General features: G+C 37.1%; 1 protein-coding gene across 3 annotated transcripts in view; it reads left to right on the top strand.

Moving 5' to 3' along the window:
- Positions 1-9033, top strand: part of LGSN (lengsin, lens protein with glutamine synthetase domain) — a 60934-nt gene extending 51901 nt beyond the window's left edge. For all 3 annotated transcript variants that reach the window (XM_064710091.1, XM_064710093.1, XM_064710092.1), the window contains 2 exons: positions 6059-6237; positions 7834-9033. In XM_064710091.1, coding sequence (XP_064566161.1) covers positions 6059-6237; positions 7834-9033 — 1379 coding nt within the window. The remainder of the gene's footprint in view (positions 1-6058; positions 6238-7833) is intronic.
- The last annotated feature ends 10875 nt before the right edge of the window (positions 9034-19908 follow it).

Below are 19908 nucleotides of genomic sequence, written 5' to 3'. Positions count from 1 at the left end.
GACAGTCACAAGGAAACAGAAATGGAGATTTTTGGGAGCTGCAGGTGGACAATCAGAGAATATAAGTGGTCACTTCACAGTCACTGCCTCTGCTGTAATTCATGCAGCATAGCAATGTCTTACTTTGGGATTTAGGACTGTCTCTTTCACTTGGTGCTCTTTTCCACTTTGTATGTGACACAATCTGTGCCATTCTTGCAGTTCTCCTAAAGTGAAGAACAAAAGATAAACTGTTCCTTCATGTTCTTTCCCCATGCCTTTTCTGTGGCCCAACAAAGTTTTTCTCTCTTTTTCTATGTTTTGAACAGAGTTGGAGCATAGCAGGGCTGAAGCTCAGCTCCTTTCTAAACCCTCTTGCTTGCCCTTATTTTCTGTTGAAAAAAATATTTTTTTTCCTTTTCTTTCCTTTTCTTTACAAACTAAGCTGTATACAGCTGACCATTTCTTTTTCACATAACAAACTCTAAGAACAAACCAAAATAACCAAAAACTCTTTAGTCCTTTATCTTCCATACTAACAGATGAAATCATCCTCCTCTATGACTCTGCATGATTTCCCATCTTTCCTCTTAATCTATATGAAAGAAAAATGCTCAGACAGGACTTCCATCCAGTCTTTCTGATCTATTTTGTCCTCTTTCAGCTGAGATTCAACTCATCTGTCTCTGGTATTTGTTGTAAGCTAGTCATGGCATGATTCAGTGAGAAAGAAGTGTGTGTGTTCTGACAGTAATTCTTCCCACCCACTGGAGATGCTTGCTTTCTTTACAGTAATAGTTAAAGGTTGCAAAAATTGTTAGATTGGACCTAATGTAAGGGAAATGCATTCTTTGCTTGTTATGGCTGCCAGCTGCCTCTCCTTCTACAACATATTCATGAAAAGTTTAGTCCTTACCTTCAATGCTGTACAAAGTCTATTCTGTAATTAACCTTGCTTCCCATTAAACATAGTGCTCTCTCTCATCCTGGAAGTGCTCAAGGCCAGGTTGGATGGAGATTTGAACAACCTGGTCGAGTGAAAAGTGTCCTTGCCCATGGAATAGGCACCAGAACTAGATGATCTCTAAGGTTTCTTTCAACCCAACCTGTTCTAAGATTCACCTCATGTTTTTAAATTAGGGCAAATATTTTTAGACCAGTAGGGACTTCCCAGTTTGCAACAGTGTATGCCTATGGTTCACACAACTTTGCTCAATGATTCCTCCATAAATCCAAATTTTCTTTTTGATTTTGAAGAAAGATAGGCCGGTGTAATTTAATTTTAGGATTATCAGTTAGGTAATACATTGACTATTTCATAACTTAAATTTCTTTCAGACACCTGCACATTTTGTTTTCAAATCCTCTAAATTTTGTACACAACTGTGATGATTTTCTCATTCATTGCAAATATTATATAAAATATCCTGGAATGTAGAAAAAATTAGGTTATTTATGTCATCTCTCACTTATTAAAAGATAAAAATGTATTTTGCATTTGACTCTTGAAGATGTATCTTGTCTGAGAAGCTGTGTCATGTTGTTGTCATACAGTTTAGAAAGAATAATTCATGGCCGATTGAAGCTATATGACAGTCTCTAAATTAGCCAGAGAACTCAAGAAAAAGTCTTGCTTCTCCATGGTCATGCCAGCAAAAAGCCTGCTTTGCAATTAAGTTTAAAAAATAAAGCAGACCGTCATGAGACAAAGAAATAAATGGAAAAAAATGAGCTTAAAAAGTTCACTGTCAAACACATCAGGGAAATATTTTTGCTCACTTGTTTCTAGTAGGCTTACGTATTTATTCCCCTGTTAAGAGTCTCACAGGTGAGTTAAAATACAAGGTAGGAAACAACTTTTTATGTGCTTTACTGCAGAAATCAAATCATTAGCGGTTTTGGCGAAATTTTTTTTTAGGAGAGAAAGATATGGAAATTGTGTATTTTTTCAACCTAAGATGCTTCTGATCACTGTTTACATCAATAGAGCATTTGAATGCAACACATGTCCACTTACCATGTCAAAAAAACCAGATGGGAATAGAAAAGTAGCAATAAGAATTATATTAGCTGTAGGGAAAGCTGTCACAAAAGGCTTGAGAAATAAAGGTGGTTAACGTTTGAAGGCAAAAGTGAGAAAGTAAATAACGTGCTGTGTAAAACAAGTAAACTGGCTGTTCTTAACTATACAAACCAGACCACTGTAAGGAAGAGCAGACATATTTAAACTGGTTCTGACAGTAATTTCCAAAGGATTTAGAGGAGTGCATTTGTGTGATTATCCTGTGGGACTCATTTCTGGTGAGTACCATCAACACAAAGTGTCTGTTTTTGTAAAGTGGTCAAACAAAGATCTTCAGAGCATGCTATGTTGGATTTCCAACATAGTAGCCTCTTCTAGAACTGAGAAACTGTTCACTTGAGCTGTGGTGTGGTTTAACACCCTTGAACAAGTTGAAAATGAGAGATTGATCTGCGACATGCACTTTCTTCTGTTTTGGCACTTTTCTGCTGCTGAGAAGGCAAAGCTGATGTCGACTGTTTGCCCCAGCTGATCTTACCAATCTGGATTATTTAACTATTAATAATCTAAGTATGGCACCCCAATAATAGTAATAGTAATAGTAATAGTAATAGTAATAATAATTTTTTGCTATTAATATGTTTTAAATATGTGAAGATAGTTCGTATTTGTAGATATTTTGTACTAATTACAGTAAAAATGGGAATATTGCCAATTGTTTCTCAGTGGTAACTTAAATGGGAAATGCAGACAGAAGCATAGACAAACAAACATCCTTTCCTGTGTCCTCCCAAACTGATGTAGGTATTTAATGATTTGCTTAAAGAAAGACGGCCAGTTTGGATTTTTTATTTGATTTTTTAAAATGAAAATACGAACAAAAATTTGAGCATCTCATTGAAATTTCTTTAACAAGATTTTCTGAAACTAAAAGAAAGATGCCCTTATTTCCAGGCACTCAGAAACCTAGAGAAAAAGTTACACTTGTGAACAGAATCCTCCCTTAGAAGAATGTAAAACTTTTAGACTGTGATTCTAAATCAGCTAGGCCTGTCAAATATGTATTATCTACTTTACCTCTAGTAGCTAATGCTCCGGATAGTGACCATAAGAACTGAGTAAAGGCAGAGTACTGAGTTCCCTGCTATACTTTTCCAAACTTTAATAATTGTTAGAATCATGAATGTGGTTTGACAGTGATTTATTTAGTGGCTACCAAGAAAATATATTTTGGGTCCTATGCAGTAGAAAAGTGGGCAGCTAGTAATTATTCACTAATTATTACTTAAGAAACAATTCACCTTACATATTTCCAAAATCAATCAGAGGTGAAATTTTTATCTATCTTACAATTTACAGAAACATTATTTCAATGAGAAAGCTAATCTGAAAATGATGCAAAAGATGAACTCTAAAGAGTGTGTGAAGGCTGCATAACTGTTTCTGGTGATTCTAAAAGATTTTGGAAAAAGCTCTTGTAGATGAATAAGTGTCTTTTGACTAGCAGGGTGTCTACACGGGTATATAGATTAATTCTAGACTAATACAGACCAATATATACAATTTATTCTTATAATTTAAAAATATCTTTGATTGCAAAAGTCTAACTGGAGAAGACAAATTCTTGTTCCTTTAGTTATTAATTTTTTCTTTCTTTAGAAAAATTGTATGTGTATGAATTCTCTGTTAATGTTTGTTCACATACGGAATTATGTATGTATTTAAATAACTTTAGCTCCAAGACACACATATATAAAATTTGGAAAATCATCTGCCATTGGCAGATGTTTAAATTAAGTATATTTGTAGCTGTACTTTTAAAATGAATTTATGCATCAATAATATGACATAAAACTTGTGTTTTTCTTAGATACTGATTAATAGAATCTATATCTCTTGGAATACTGTTTTAAAGAATTAATTGGAGGAGAATTAAAGCTGCTTTTTTTCATAATTTGTATATTTTAACCTAAAAAATATTTGTTTAGTAGATGAAAATTTAACAGACAACATTTCAGGAAATTTTAAGAAATACTTGCAAAATTCACATTAAAAGCTGACTGATGTCAAGGGTTGTCAGCCAATCCTTACTTTGAACAATACAAAGACATAAAAATCTCAGTGTGATGGGTGGTTGAGAGGAAATGTTTGCCATCTTTGCCAAGGAAATTAAACTTATAAAATAAGGCATTGAGCACAGCTTTAAAGGTAAAAGCCTCAGATTTCTGTCCCTGGAATAAAAAAAAACTTCTCTTGATATAAAATTTAAGAAGATTTTCAGAATCTTTTAAAGTTCTGTTAAATTATTAAACAGCCACAGTTTATACCTCTTAATAAAAACCTAAATATTGGTCATGTTCCTAAAAAAGTCTATTCTGGTAAATGCCAGTAAACTCATATGTTGTAAAACAACATGACTGAAGGATGACTGAAATGGTATTCAAATAACTTGGTGGCACAGGCGGACAAGGCCAGTCCTCTCTGCTTGCTCTTGTGTTTTGGCAGCACCTACAGCAGACTGAGTGTTGCACAGAATATTTAAGCAGGACTTCCTTATTTAATACTCATCTTTTAAAGGGCATATTGCTCCAGTGCTTACAGAAGACATTGGGGATGAAAAAGCTATGTCCATAAGGAATTTAGAGCTGAAACAGGCCAAAGAGAAAGATGTCATGAAGAGAAGTGTATGTGACAAAAATATTTCCTTTCTGTTCAATTTTTACTCTGTTCTCCTATTTACTTAAATTTTGTTCTGTGCTTTCAGCTGCCATTCCTCAGGAAGCACTGTTATTACTTAACTTTTTCTTACTTGATTGATCTAAAGTATCCTTCTTGCCTTCTAAGCTGGAGGATGCTCCAGTAATACTCAAAGATTCTGAGAAGTCTGCGACTAGAGATGAATTTGTGGCCTTCTTAGGGAATAACCTGACAGCCTTGTGCTGGGCCATCTGGTGAATCTTCTTAAAGTCTTGCAACTGGCAGTCCTACCTGCCCCAAAGGGGAGGTCAAAAAGCTGTGTTTGTGCCTGCTGGCTACTGCCAGAGGAGATCTGCTCTAGTTTGGGTACTTTGCTACTGGAGAGATTAGGATGGACTCACCAACCTTAAGAGTGCCTCAGCAGGAATGTTTAAACTTCCACTTGAAAGTTGTTGGTGGTGAATGCTTGCTGTTGGTGATCTTTCACTGTGGATTTGAAACTTCTGCAAAAATTCATCTGCACACATCCTCAGGAAGAACGGAACACTTTTCTCCCAGAAATGTGAAAAGAAATATATTTTTCCTAATTTTTTGCCTGTTAGTATAAAATTTTACTCTTGGTTTAGTCTGTTGTATCAAGTGGAAGTTAACGCCTTATGTAGTTTAACCTGAATAAAAACAATGCATAGATACTCCAAAGAAAAGCAGGCTTGAGAGACTGAGATTGGAGAAAGGAAGTTTCTGTGCCCATCTCTCTGCTCTGTAATAGAAGTTGTACTCAGGCGTAATTGCCTTCATGTCAAGAAGTTTATAGTGCCCTACAGCTTCTGCAATACAGTTGATGACTCCATAACAGCAAATGTATAAATGCCTAAACTTCCCTTAAAAGTCACTGCCTGTGCTGGAGAAGAAGGTAATCCTCCTCAAGAGACCTTGAGAAAGGTTTAGTAGAAGACAAGTGCCTTTTTATTATGTTTCCGTATCAACACACTTTACAAAGTCATTGAAGAAACAGCACATGTATTCTGTCAGTTTTCAGTGGGAAATAGGTATCCAGTTACTGTTTTTGCTCCTAAAACCCCTCAACAAACCTCATAAATTCCTGGTTTTACTATGTGTTCTCTTCTTAACTTGAAAAAGAGTTTAAACAAAAGACCATTCAAAAAAATAAGGAATTCTACACAGGATGTCAGGGAAAAACACTTGTGTTTTTTTGCAAAACTCTTTCATGATCCATGTCTTTTTGTCATTTCTGTTTTTGTACCCCATGCCACAATTTCCTACTGTTGCACTTTTTAGGAGAGCCTTATTCCAGCATTCATTATTTTGTTTGACGTGAACACTCCTCTTCATTTCTAGCATTCAACAGAGACCCTGACGTAAACGGCCTCGGAAACTCAACTCTCCTTTACCTGTTCTCTCATATTGAATTTATTAAGCAGCAGATGGCCAGGGACAACGTGCAGTTTGTCAGATTTGAATCAATAGACCTCCATGGTGTGTCAAGATCAAAGAATGTTCCTTCTCGTTTTTTTCAAGTAAGTTTTTTATTTTCTAGTTGTATCTTCATGTGTTTTCATGCCCCCATCCTTAAATTATATATTTTTTCATACTGCAGGCAGCAACTCCAACTTAGAACAAATTATCTGTACCCTCCCCTTGCTCATGTTCCCAAAGGATCTAGACTCCTTTCATCACTGCAATCATTCATTCCTCCTCTCCTCCAAATAGTAATCTAATTAGATAAGGCTAATAATTTCAGTTCTTTGAAGTTCTAATTATCTCTTCCCTCAGAAATATCTTTTCAGATTCAACACATTACAAAAATTTTAGTTTGTCAAACATTTCTAAATTGAAAAAAGGAGTAAACACTGAAAGAAATAAAATCACTGAAAATACAATAATTTTAGTTATGAAAATTGTCATAATTATCAATAAGATAGGAAAATATCATTGAGTTGCACAATGATTTAACAGCAATATTTGCCACAGTAATGATTCAGGAAATAAAAATCCAATTAGGTAGCAGTGTTCAAGGAGGGAGAGGTACTACTATGGGGTGGTCACCTTTGCCACTTTTTTCAGTGCCAAAGGGGCAGCTTAGACATCTTGGAGCAGAGATCATCAGAATTTGGTTATGGGTGTCACACATTGGTACTGTTGACTGCCACCTGCTTAAAAGAAGACTTCATTCATTCATTCATTCATTCATTCATTCATTCATTCATTCATTCATTCATTCATTCATTCATTCACATTAAGAGAAGCCACCATATGCAGTTTCCATATGAAAATGCAAAATTGGTTATTTTCAGCTCTGAGATTTCTCCTTTCTAGATTTGTTCAGTCTCCTGTGCTCACACAAATGGCAATTTTTTCTCTTAGAAGAATAAAGGTAAGATGTAAATATGAGCCAAATTTCACTTGATAGAACTTGGCCTAATTGCAGCTTTCATCAGAAAAATGTTTGATCATAAGGGAAGTTGTAAAGGTGCTTGATCAAAGGTAGATGATCCTTCCTTGGGGTCTTGCCTGCATTTCATTTTCATCAGTTGAAACATTCTGTTCAAATGGAGAAGAAAGTATAATTATGAATTTTTGTCACCTGTAAGTGGTTCCCTGTATTTTGCCCCAAAATTTTTAAGTCTAGAAAGTGATATTTTTCTGTTAAATATTGCATCTGAAAAACAGTATTTAAAGAGAAGTTATAGACTGAAATGAATTTATATGAGTCTTGTGTGGTCACTTGGGTCTACTTAAAAAAATTGTAGCTAGATAGACTAACTATAGATAAAAGTCTGTCTTGCAAATTGTGCACCTAACTGGTGATACCCATAATTATATAAACACCATGCAAGAAAAGTGTTGAACAATTTTTTTGTCCTTTATGAAAATTTTAAAAATGATCATTGATGTCAGAGTTTTCATAACAATCTTGCAGAAAGTTGTTCTGCTTTATAAAGACACAGCAACTGGCTCTTACCCTTCCAATCAGTGATCACTGCATTTTAGTGTTCTTTTACAATAATATCATTGTTCTACCTGAGAATCTGAATTTTTTGTCTTTTACATACATAAAAATACCATTGAGCTCTTTCCTGGTTTGGTAATATGTCATTCTGCTCTGTGTTTAGGAGAAAGCAATTCATGGTATTGCCATGCCCAGAAGTTACCTTGAACTGACGCTGAATCCCAAAGATAATGAATTAGAGTACATAAATGCAACCAATTTCAATTGTGACATAATTCTGAACCCTGATTTATCAACATTTCGAATACTACCCTGGACTGAGCAGACTGCAAGAGTGATATGTGATTCCTTCACCGTGCTGGGCACCCCACTAATGACCTCTCCAAGGCACATTGCCAAGAAACAGCTGAGCCAGCTTCAGGACAATGGCTTTTCTTTGCACTCTGCATTCACTTATGAATTTTGTATTTATGGCATTACTGAGGTTGTAAATTCAAAGACAATATCCTTTCCTGCAGCCACGATACTAAATAACCATGACCAGACTTTCATTCAGGAGCTCATTGAAGGAATGTATTATGCTGGTGCCAACATTGAAAGCTTTTCTTCTTCCAGTGGGCCTGGGCAAATGGAGATCACATTTCATCCAGCGTTTGGCCTAGATGCAGCTGACAGTGCCTTCACATTCAGAACAGGCCTTAAAGAGGTGGCTAAGAAGTATAACTACGTGGCTAGCTTTTTCTCAGAATCAGGATTCTACAATTCGGGGGCTCTATCACACAGTCTGTGGGATCTGAATGGCCAGAAGAATTTGTTTTCTGCCGGTTATGGAGTTGAGGAGCTCTCAGAGCTTGGAAAAAACTGGTTGTCAGGTCTCTTGGCACACACGGCAGCTATCAGCTGCCTGATGGCTCCTACCACCAGCTGCCGCAAGTCTTATTCTAAATACAGTAAAGAATCAAAAGAAACTGTAAATGCAAAGTGGGCATATAATGATAACAGCTGTGCCTTTAATGTCAAATGCCATGGTGGAAAAGGCACTTACATAGAGAATAAATTAAGTTCTGCTGCAGCAAACCCGTACCTGGTCCTTGCTGCTACTATTGCTGCAGGCCTAGATGGAGTGAAGAGAGGACTCAGGTATGATGATATGCTTGAGGAGGAAAATCACACTGCTGATCTGAAACACTCCTCTATCCCTCTGAAACTAGAAGATGCTCTGGTTGCACTTGAGAAAGATACATGCATTAAGGAAGCATTAGGCGAAACTTTTATCCGATACTTTGTTGCCATGAAACATTATGAGTTAGAAACTGAAGAAATGGATAGTGAAAGGAATAAATGCCTGGGATATTTTATTTAGAAGGAGCACTCTTCTGTAGTGGTGCTGTGTAAATGCATACAGTGAATGGCTCAGATTATTGAAATTAGTTTTAAACATATTTTAAAATGTTTTAATGCTTTGGGATTCCCCTCCCCCCTTTGTATAGTACATGGTAATTACACTTAATTGTCCATATACATTCATGGCAGCACAAAGCTGATATATCAATGAAATGACATTAGCAAGCTTTTAAGAAACAGGTGGAGTTTTTTTTGGCAGACCTGCTGGTGAAATGAAGAAAAGAGAAGGTGAAATGGAGAAGAGCAACAATTCAACTGTAACAGGACCATATAACATGCAGAAAAATGGGAGTGATGGGGACAGTGATGAGGAGTGGGGTTTAGAACTGGGGAAGGCGGGGAAATTTGTGTTCAGCATGGTCATGGGATTTGTTCCGGCCTATTCAGTAACTGATGGGTTGCTAAACCAAAAGAATATGAGTTTGATTTAAAACATAAGCTAGAACAATGGACATTGTAGAGAGAGGGGCAAAGGACTGAGGCTGTAGGACCTGAGAGGCAGGAATCAGTATCTTAATGGATATAAATAAAAAAGACAGGATGGACTATATAGTAATCTATACATCATGAATTCTGCTGCTGAATGGAGTTTTCAAGAATTATAGTTAATAAAATATTAAAAGAAATCAAATGGCAACTTGAAGAGGAAATAGTTAACAGAAAGTCAGCAGTGTCAGGCCACTGTGCAATAAAAAATGAGTTGGTTTTATATCTGTTTTGATGGTTAATGCGTTAATTCAGATTTAAATGGCAAATGAGGAAAAAAAAGCCAAAAAAGACAGAGAATTTAGAGCTTAAACTGTACTTTTTAGGAAACTTGATTTTATCAAGCATGCAGAAAACAACTGAGGAGAGGAGCAGAAAGAGTAAGTTGAAACAAGAAAGAAACATTAAAGATGCAAATTCAGAGACTGAAAAGTCAAGGTTAAAATAGAGGGACAAAAGATCCAATCCTAAAATTAGAAATGGCAGGTGGTGTAAAGAAAAATAACTTTTAGGAATAGCAGGAGGTAGGGTTTAGATTTGCTCTTTGTTCTTGTGACTGCTGTCATCCTTTATTATTAAAGATAACGTTTGTTTCTTACGCCACCTCTGCATTAACAATGATTTCTGGAGTTCTTTATCTTGTCACAATATTTTGATCTATGTGTAGGAATTTGTCAGTGAAAGTTTGGTCACCAGTGGAGTAAAAACAAGATTCAGTCAATGTCTCTGTCAACTTGCAGAATTAGGAAGGTGTGAACAGGAATGTGCTACTTGCCTACTGATGGATCTTCCATTCTTCCTCTACAAAGTATTGTACTTGAAATGTAGCACCTGGTATGCTAAAGCTTTTCGTGTGATTCCAAAGAACTCGTTTTATACTCAGGTAGCAAGAAGAAATAAATAATCTGAAGAAACATGATGAATTCCCATGTCTGTGATTGGTGCATGGATTTGATTTTCCCTCTAACTCTCATGATACATTTTTGAATGCCCAATTTTCAGGTATATAGGGGATTATTTTTCTTTGCTAGAGGCTAATTTGCATTGGGCATATATTTGCATAGCCTTGCATTTAAGCAGAACTTCCCATTCTGAAAAAAAATCTTCTCTTCTGCTGCCCAAGCACTTCTTCGGGGGCTCTGGAAATCTGTCTTCTCTCTTCTCTTTCTGGTTACTTACCATTTTCACAAGCTTTTGGCAGAAGACACACATCAAAATTATTTACTTGCTCAGAGAGCTTACTTACCATACTTAATATTTAGTCCCAGCAGTTTCACAGATTAATAGTTATTCATTGGTGTGGGTTTATCAGACATTTTCTCATTTGTCTTGGATGTCTAATTTATATGCCACTGTATACCTTCACTTAAAAATATATATAATGGACTTCTACAATTGAATTTAATAAAGTTTATGATATATACTACATATATTATCCATATATTTTCTTATCACAACATTGAAAAAATAACATCATAACCTCTTGCTGTATGTCGAACTACCTGACTAGATTGACAGAAAGCCATTATTTATAAACCCAAAAACCTCATGTGTCTAGAACTGATGTTCTACAAGTTATTATCAGTTATAACGAGATAAGGTAAACCAGTAAAATAAAGCTACAGGTATTTTCTAAGTAGTGACTGATACTCCTTGATGACTCATACTCTGAAAAGACATTGATTTATGATTAAATGAAAACATTTCATGTTTCTGGCAAATTAATGATTTTTTTAAACTAGAAAGTTCTGAGTCTGAAGCTAGTGGGTCCCAAATTTTGTTTCTAAATATTTTCTTCATAATCAAAATAGTATAACTCCAACTCTGTCAGAAGGCACAAAAACATTTATTTCAACTTATTTCAAATTAATTTTAAAGTTGCATGTAACCCCAACCAAGTTTTCATGCCTATTCCTTAGAAAGACAACAAGAAAAAGTTAATTACTTCACTCTGCTCAGCTGAAATTAATTGTTATTGAGTGTTGTATCATTAACATTTGATCTTCAAGTGTTGCCTGAAAGTACTCTTCACTCTTCTACAGGTCTGAGGTCAATGTCTAGAGCATTATTAGTTAGATAATATAAATATGTGTAGTGTTATAAAATAAAAAAAAACAGCATTTGTAATTTTGCATATGCTCCTGATGATTTTTCAGGGTCATAAAATCATAGAACCGTAGAATGGTTTGAGTTAAAAGGAATCTCAATACTCATCTAGTTCCAAGCCCCTTGCCATGGGCAGGGACACTTTGCACTAGAAAAGGTTTTCTTGGAGCCCCGCTCAGTGTGGAGTCGAACACTTCCAGGGTGGGGCCTCAAGGGAGAAATGAACTTGAATGAGAGTAAAAGCAGGATACTACACTGAGACAAGGATGTGAGGAGCTTCACTCTGTGCTTGTTCAGAGAGGAATCTGGCCTGTGTTCACTTCACCAGCTCAGCATAGAAGAGGCAGATCAGGAAATATTAACAAGGGTATAGCTTGCGAGAACTAAAACCTGATCATTTTGCTCAATTAAATTCCTCTCAGGATTTGATAATAAGGTGACACACTTCAAACACATGCAGATTTATTGGAGAAAATCCAGGGACCAAAGTAAGTGAACACATCTAGGTAGGACCTATTTACCAGGAATAACTGAATTGTGTAGCTCAGAAAGTGGAGACAGAGTATAGGTTTTACTAATGGTGTTCAGGCATGTAGAGGATGTAGCTAAGGAGCAGAATACCATCTTTTCTTCCTGTATGTTACAGTTAAAACATAGCAGCAGGTTTTCATAAGGGAAAATTTAGATTAGACAGTCTGGAATACATCAGAGTGTTAAAGAGAATGAAACTGGAGCCAGGTAGATGTCCATGGAAAGTGGCAGTGTTTTGATAAGGGACTCCACAGTGTAATTTATGATGTACTAAGATATATCCTGATGCATGGTACGTTCACAGTGTTTACAGCTGTAATAGGATGGCTCATTTTCATGTTTGCTGGGTTCCATGTTGCTGTGAGATCATTGAACAGACTGCTACACTATATATTTTAGGAGATTAAAAATTATTTTTAATAATGATGCTTTTAAAATAATAGTATTTTTAAAATAATAATATTTTTATAATTATTTTTATTTTTTATCATTCACTTTTTCGCATTATCTTTAATGAGAGAAATCTATCCATGGTGAGTGTATGGAAGAAAACATACCAGAAGATACAGAATAGCAAAACAGTCAGAAAAATTGGTGTAGAGCTACACTTAGACATATAATGTAATGGAACACTGGGGACACAGTGAAAATGTAGTGGAACACTATAATATCATTGCTCAGGAAAATTTTATGTTGAATGTATGCAATGAGAAATGGAGGTACCTCATACCCCTGGTGCACATCATGACTTGATCTCCTTTGTGATGTAGGATCCAAAAAATAATACAAAAGCTACAAACCTCTTCATACAGTAGCTCATTTTCTATATGGAAATGCCATTCTCCTAACCAGGCTTCAGGTTTCATGAGATATGAAAAGAGAATTGAATTTGTTAGCTAACATGTCTCCAGCAAGTCAAGGTGATGATGTCGAGTATCCAAGTATATATTCAAATTTTATTCTTTCAGGCTCCAGCCAGAGGGCAGCAGTGCACTGTGCAGTGTTCCTCTGGGATCTCAAGCTGTCATTCTGTGCTGAAAAACGCACATTAAAATGCACCCATATGTTTTCTATATGTACTTACAATATTTCTTAAAAAGAGATAGTGTGGCAGCTGAAAGGTAAGGCATATCTTTTTCATTGGTTTAGCTAAGCTTAATTATCTATTGAATTTGCATGGCTTGTTCAGTAAAGGACCATGGATCGAAATATTGTTTTCATTCTTGATAACAGCATTTAAATCTTAGTCTAGTAAAAGGTATGTATCTATATTTATGTGTGAGTGTGTGTGAGATCTTTAGGTGTATCATCTTTAATGGCATTGCAACAAAAATAAAAACAATTTCATGGCAATATTCCATTTTTGTAATGTAATGTAGGCCATTAGTGGAATTTATTTCATGTTTCCATCTTCCTTAAATACTTTGGGAGGTCTGCTTGCTTATGGGGACTTCCATTTTACCTGTACTGTTGTGTCAGTTTTTTCCCCATCTGCAGGAAGAAAATCATAAATGCATAGTGAATAAACATACCCTAGAAATTCCTATTCCAACCACCTTTCTATTTCTGAGCAGAAACATAACTTTACCCAGAGTTTGAATTATTGAAATTTAGATGCACATTCTAGATGTCTTTCAGCAGGTGGGATAGCCATTTTTAAGTGGTTCTGACTACATATATCCATATGGCTTTGCTCTGCAAGTCTTCTACAACTCACATTTTTCAATATTGAATTTCTTCACAAAGTTGCAATATTTAAGTCTAAGCAATCCTTTTCCTCCAACACTTTTTTTGCAACACCTTTATGACTTTTTGGTTTAGTTTGTTTGGTTCTTTTTAGCTAAAGAGCTCAATTATGTTCAAATTTTTCAAATTTATTCTCGAAATAAAAATTGATACTGCAATGTTGTTGCAGAGCATTAATTCTGCTCTGAAACTCTGCTGTTTTAACACATTTGAATACACTGTCTGTGGAAAACACACCAATGCAGTCCCAGGGTATGGCAGTAAAGGAAGAGGAGAGGAACTATTTGCAAGCAACTCCACTAAAAGTGTTAGTGTTGAGCAATGGGAGAAAGATGTGAGGAGGACTGAGCAAGTGCAAGTGCTTTGTGCAAGCTCTAATTCATCACCTGAGAAAAAAAGACCAGCTCTCGGATGAAGGATGACTGGTTGAAAGTGAGAAATCACTTGGATGAGTTTGCAAATACAGAGCATTTTTTTTTTTTGATTGAAGGTATACAATCACGTTTGTTCAATTTAATCTATAATTTTGGAGTGCCTTTTGATTTCTTTGCTGACACTAAGCTCTCATCATAACAATGTCCACAAATAGAGCCTTCTACCATCTCACACTGACTATGATGTTCCATCCTGGTAATGTTATGTCCTTGGTTTTTTACCCTTTTTGTTGTTGATGTTGTTGTTTCATTTTGGGTTTCTTGTTTTGCTGCCACCGTTTACAGAATTGCAGCTACTACTGACACTGTTTTGTGTCTCTTCCATGCACACTCTATATGAATTTTATGTAGAATACTAAATTGAATTCAAAGCTATTGTGCTCAAACACACCCCAGAGAATTTTAGGCACTTTATTGGCACACCTCAGTTAGGAGTTTAGCTCCCATGCACCTCTGACTGTTTATTGAAACAGACAGAAATTGCCACAGGGCAAAAAAAATAAATTACATTATTTTATATACTGTATTGTTTAATTCTCAAAACTGGAGCTGAGGACAATGCTACTGAAATCTGATTTCTTAGATATTGTACAGCAGTGGACTGGGTCTGGTTGGGATGGAGTAGATTCCCTTCAAAGAAGCCCAGAACAAAGGTGCTGTGTTCTGGATTTGTGAGTAAAACAGTGTTGGTAACACATCAGTGTTTTAGCTACTGCTGAGCAGGGCTTACACAGCAGCAAAGTTTTCTCTGTTTCTCACTCTGCATCACCAGCAAATAGGCTGGGGTCAACAAGAAAAAACTGGGAGGGGATAGACTGCAACAGCTGACCCAAACTGACAAGGGTGATATCATTTATATACAATATAACGTGCTCAGCAATAAATCCAGGAGAAGTTTTATCAAAGCAGCCGTGGCTTGGAGACTGGCTGCACACTGATCTGCTTGTGGGAGGTGGTGAGGGATTGTCTTTATGTCACTTGGGTTTTTTCCTCCTTGTTCCTTCACATGTTAAATTGTCTTTACTCACAAGTTCTTCTTGTGTTTGCTCTTCCATTTCTCTCCACCATCCTGATGGGAGGCTGGGTGAGTGAGCAGCTGTGGGGGTGCTTAGTTGCTGACTGCAGTCAACCTGCTACAAACTGTTGCTTGGAAATTTGTGACCCTGGCCTAAGACAAACCTAGGTGAAAACACTGTACAAACTAAAAAGTTTGGAGTTTTTGGAAATGGGAGTAATTGATGCATAGTGTTGGTGATATTAGGACTTTTGTGGAAAAGGTGAGCAAGTAATGTTTTGTGGCACCTTATTAGAGTCTGGATTAGAAGCAAATGTGCTTTAATCCGGTCTGTGTTCTGAAAACTTTTTTTTATATTTAAATATTTAATTGGCTGCAGATACTTTAGCACATGGTAGCATCAGTGGGTTTTTGAAGTTCAGCCTACCCTCCAGCAGGAGTCAGTGAGGACATCATTAGAGCGTCACAGCAGAGTTGCACAGTGAAATTGTTAGTGCCCCCTGTAAATCAGAGCATTTCACACTGGAGCTACAGTCACAGTGCGTGATACTGCAAGTGAGCAAGAAGAACCTCCCAATGAAGCTACACCATAAGGTTCTGTATATTGTACAGCAAATCAATATAAATTTACAACAGAATTACATGCTAAGCGTCTCTGGAATATGTGCTAAATCATGGAGATTCACTATAAGGTTCACCTTTAAGCTCCCATGTAATATACAATAAATCACTAAGTTACAGCAAGGCCCAGCAAGCACCTTGCTTTATTTGGGCTGTTATTATTACTGCTGTAGTGATCTGGGGGTATCTGTCACTGACAGGTAGAGTTAAGGAAAATGGTAAATCAGTTCGAGTTTGAGGATGCACATGGAATGTGGCCACCAACTACTGCATCAAATTTGTGCTTCCTTTGGGATGCTCACAATTCTGCTTAAATGTGGCAGCTTTGCAACACACAGGGACATAGTAGGAAAAGAATTTTAAACATCAGAGGGGAGTGAGGTGGCCTCTTTAGCACAGGCCTATTCTGCACATTGCTCTACCACTGCTGACCTGCTAACCTTGCTCAACAGTGAGGATGAGCTAATCCCAGGGTTCCGTTGGTTGCCTTAACAGCATGTGCATTTGTTAAATAAATAGTTGAAAGTAAATTTCAGTTCTCCTTTGGGGAAACTTCACTAGACACTGGGAAAACAACATTCACAGGATTCTCTGCAAAACATCACTTTAAAACTCACTTTAATTTTGTTTTGATTAATAGCTTCAGATCAGTCACCTTTTTTTGTGACTAATATTTTCCCTGAAAACTTGGGTCAGTGCTCTCAAGGATATATGCATACAGAATTATTTACACACTAATTTTGTTGTACTGAGGGTTGAAAGAGAAAAGGGAACATTCATGTAGATATATAGGCATCAATAAAGCCAGAAGAATGAGAAAAAAAGCTGAAGCTTATTGTGGAAAAGCAAAAGAAAACAGAGATCATATGGCTGCTTCAGGCAAAAGGCTTCATCCTTCATCCAATATATACGTGGCACATGACCCATCAACAAAGAAGTGGTTGTGAAGGATGACTCTAGAGACAGTTCCCAAGTGAAAGTTTTTTGGAGATAGCTAACAAAGCTGCTTTGTAAACTACTAATGTATCACAGTTAGTATGTTGATGTAGCTTCCCCATTCAGAGCTTGTTTTTGACCTTGAAGCACGCATGACCAACAGTGTCAAATAATGTCATTGCACTGAGACATCAAATATTAGTTAAAGAAGCCACATAGACACCAGTGGTTACTCAGTTAGTTGTTGACTTCTCTGGAGTTGCTGTACATTTAAGTGATGAGTTAATCTGACATTTTAAAGAGGGCCTAGTTCCAAGCACTCTAAGCTCTGGAACAGTCACTGCATGCTACAGGACTGATGTGTGATTTCTCCTAACTCATCAAAAGAGCCAAAAAGAACTGGTACTCCAATGGCATCCAGCAGATAGCAGCTTTCCATCTGCTCAGCTGCTGCTTCAGCTCAGTACTGCTGAATCTGAGAAGCCTGAAGATCCTTGCTCTGTCCCATGGGTGTTGCAGTTTAAATGCTGCTGTCATCCCCTTGCCTCTGTGCCTGACTCCAGACACCAAAATGTAACCTACCATTTGGATCAGGGCTCAGCCAAAGTCACTTTTAGTATCCTACACATTGTTTATTGCTTTCTTTTGAAGGAATAAAAGGGATTAATATATTTCTAAAGCCTAGAAACTGTACTAGGCAATTTCTCAGAGGCCCTGAGTAGCCTTTGCCATGGCAAGTTTAAAACAAATGCTCAGTGCTGATTTCAGAAGGAGCTGCGTGGAATGACAAGGGAGATGCCAATGTCATCTGGTATAATTTTCATTAATTCTTGAGATGCCACAGAGTATCAGTGAGTCACTTTTGTGGGTCTTTGTTACTTGCTAAGAGTAAAATACGTGGTTGAAAATTCTGCACTACCCACCTTGCTGCTTTGATGAACAGAAATGGATGCTACTACTACTACTACCTGTTATCCTGATAGCAGGTGGACAAGTATTTCCACTGATCCTGTCAGAACCAGCCATGCAGCTCATACTGCTTGTGTGAGATGCACTCTCCATTTATGTACTGCACTATGCACCTTCACAAATGACAGCTTGCAGAACAAAATCTGTTTTGTCTTCTTGAAAACAGTTGATTAATCACACAGTGTCTTCCTTGCATTTTACCTGCTATTTGTAACCACAAATCTTGGAAAAAGACATGTGTCAATCATTGTTCTCTGACAGCAGAGAATGTACCTCTCTGGGTGCACTGTGTGAGCTGGAAAGCTGTTGCTTCATAAAATCATGATCTTAGGGAAATTACAGTGAACGAGATATTGAAATATTGGCTTTGTCAAAGATGATCCCAAAGGCAACTTCTTCTAATATTTCTGGTTTTCCACACATTCTCACTGTGGCACACGTGGCGCTTCCTGCTGATCAAGGACTACAACAAAATCTGTTTGTGTGAGCACCAGCATCTGTAATGTCTCAAAAGCTCTTCTTTAAACACAGAAACACAGAGAAGTAATGGTATATGGAGGGGAATCCAAATAACACCTTGCTCTGTGTCCTCCAAAGACTATCCAGGATCCATCAGCTCATCACAAGCCGATCTTCACCACCCCAGAGGAGCAGAGAGCCCTGTGGCATGTGGGAATACAAATTAAGGGCTCAGAGGAAGGGACACTCCACCTGGGCCCCTCTCAGGACTATTCCAGCAGTCTGTAAGAGGTGCACATGTGTGTTCTGTGTCTGTGTGCCTACTGGTGTGTCTGCTCAGGCTCTCTTGGGCCACTGGATCCAGCACAGTGCATTTCCCCACATATCATAAGCATTATTTGTTTTAAAAGTGGGGTTAGACAGATTTTTCTTACAGAGCCATAGACAGGATAAATGCCCATGAACTGAGAGCAAAATAAATGGAAGAAAAACCCATATAACTTGTTTCTGTCACATCACATCTTTTTTAAAGGGCAAGAAATATGTAGATAATTAAATTTAAATTTGACCAGGAAACTCCAAACAGCACATATCCAAGTAGACAAATATTGTCACAACCTTAATTTTGTCTATCTAGATGACTATCCCAGCAGTTCTGTGCAAACTGCCACCATGTCAATCCAGCAGATTTCAGAATATATTGCACACTTCCTGAAGCAACAAAACGTTTCCCAACAGATCCAATGAAATTTGTTTCTTAGGTGAGAGATCTAATGGAAATAGAGTTGGGTAATTTGCTGGTTTTACTGACCAGATTTCAGTGTCTGAGGGAGCAGACTCACTTATTTGATGGAATTTCCACTTGTATTCAGCTTAATTTTCTGGTGGCTACAAGTACACTTCCAAGAGTCATGAACATGGAAGAGGCTTTTATTTTAAAAATGCTTGAGTAATAGCAAAATAATTAGTCTCAGGTTTAACCCTGCAGTGTTTCTTGTTGACTTGCAAAACTTAAAGTATTGTTGATACCTTTTATTTAGTAAGACCAAATTATTACAGTGAGACTGTGTGGAACAGAAGCATAAAAATATTTTTTCCTACAACGGTGTTACAAGTGGAGATGGGAACATGAAGAAATGGATTATTAAGCAGCATAGTACTAAGCCTAAAAAAATAGTAAAATGTAATTTCCACCTACTAAGACAGGAAAGAACTTAAAGAATATTTTTATTCGCTATTGGAATAAGAATCCCAATATTACCAGCTAGATTGTGCCTGGGCCAGTCTGACCCTTGCTGCTAGGCCAAAGGCAGCAGCTGTGGTGTATCACCCCAGAGATACCTTTAGCTTGCTGGAGATTGCAGCTGGGCACTGAAACAAGTCCAGGCTTGGTAGGAACTCCGTTTACCTTAGGAGAGAAGGCTTCAGGCGATGGTGAAGACAAAGCAGATGGATTCTGCCAGAGGGTTTATATCCAGAGCTTTATTCCATGGTCACAGAGGTCTGAATCGTAGTAACAGCTCCAACAAAA

This window comes from Zonotrichia leucophrys, chromosome 3 (genome assembly GCF_028769735.1).
Source record: "Zonotrichia leucophrys gambelii isolate GWCS_2022_RI chromosome 3, RI_Zleu_2.0, whole genome shotgun sequence".
Lineage (NCBI taxonomy): Eukaryota > Metazoa > Chordata > Aves > Passeriformes > Passerellidae > Zonotrichia > Zonotrichia leucophrys.
Note: the sequence above shows the minus strand (reverse complement) of the source record. Positions and strands in the feature narration are given on the sequence as shown.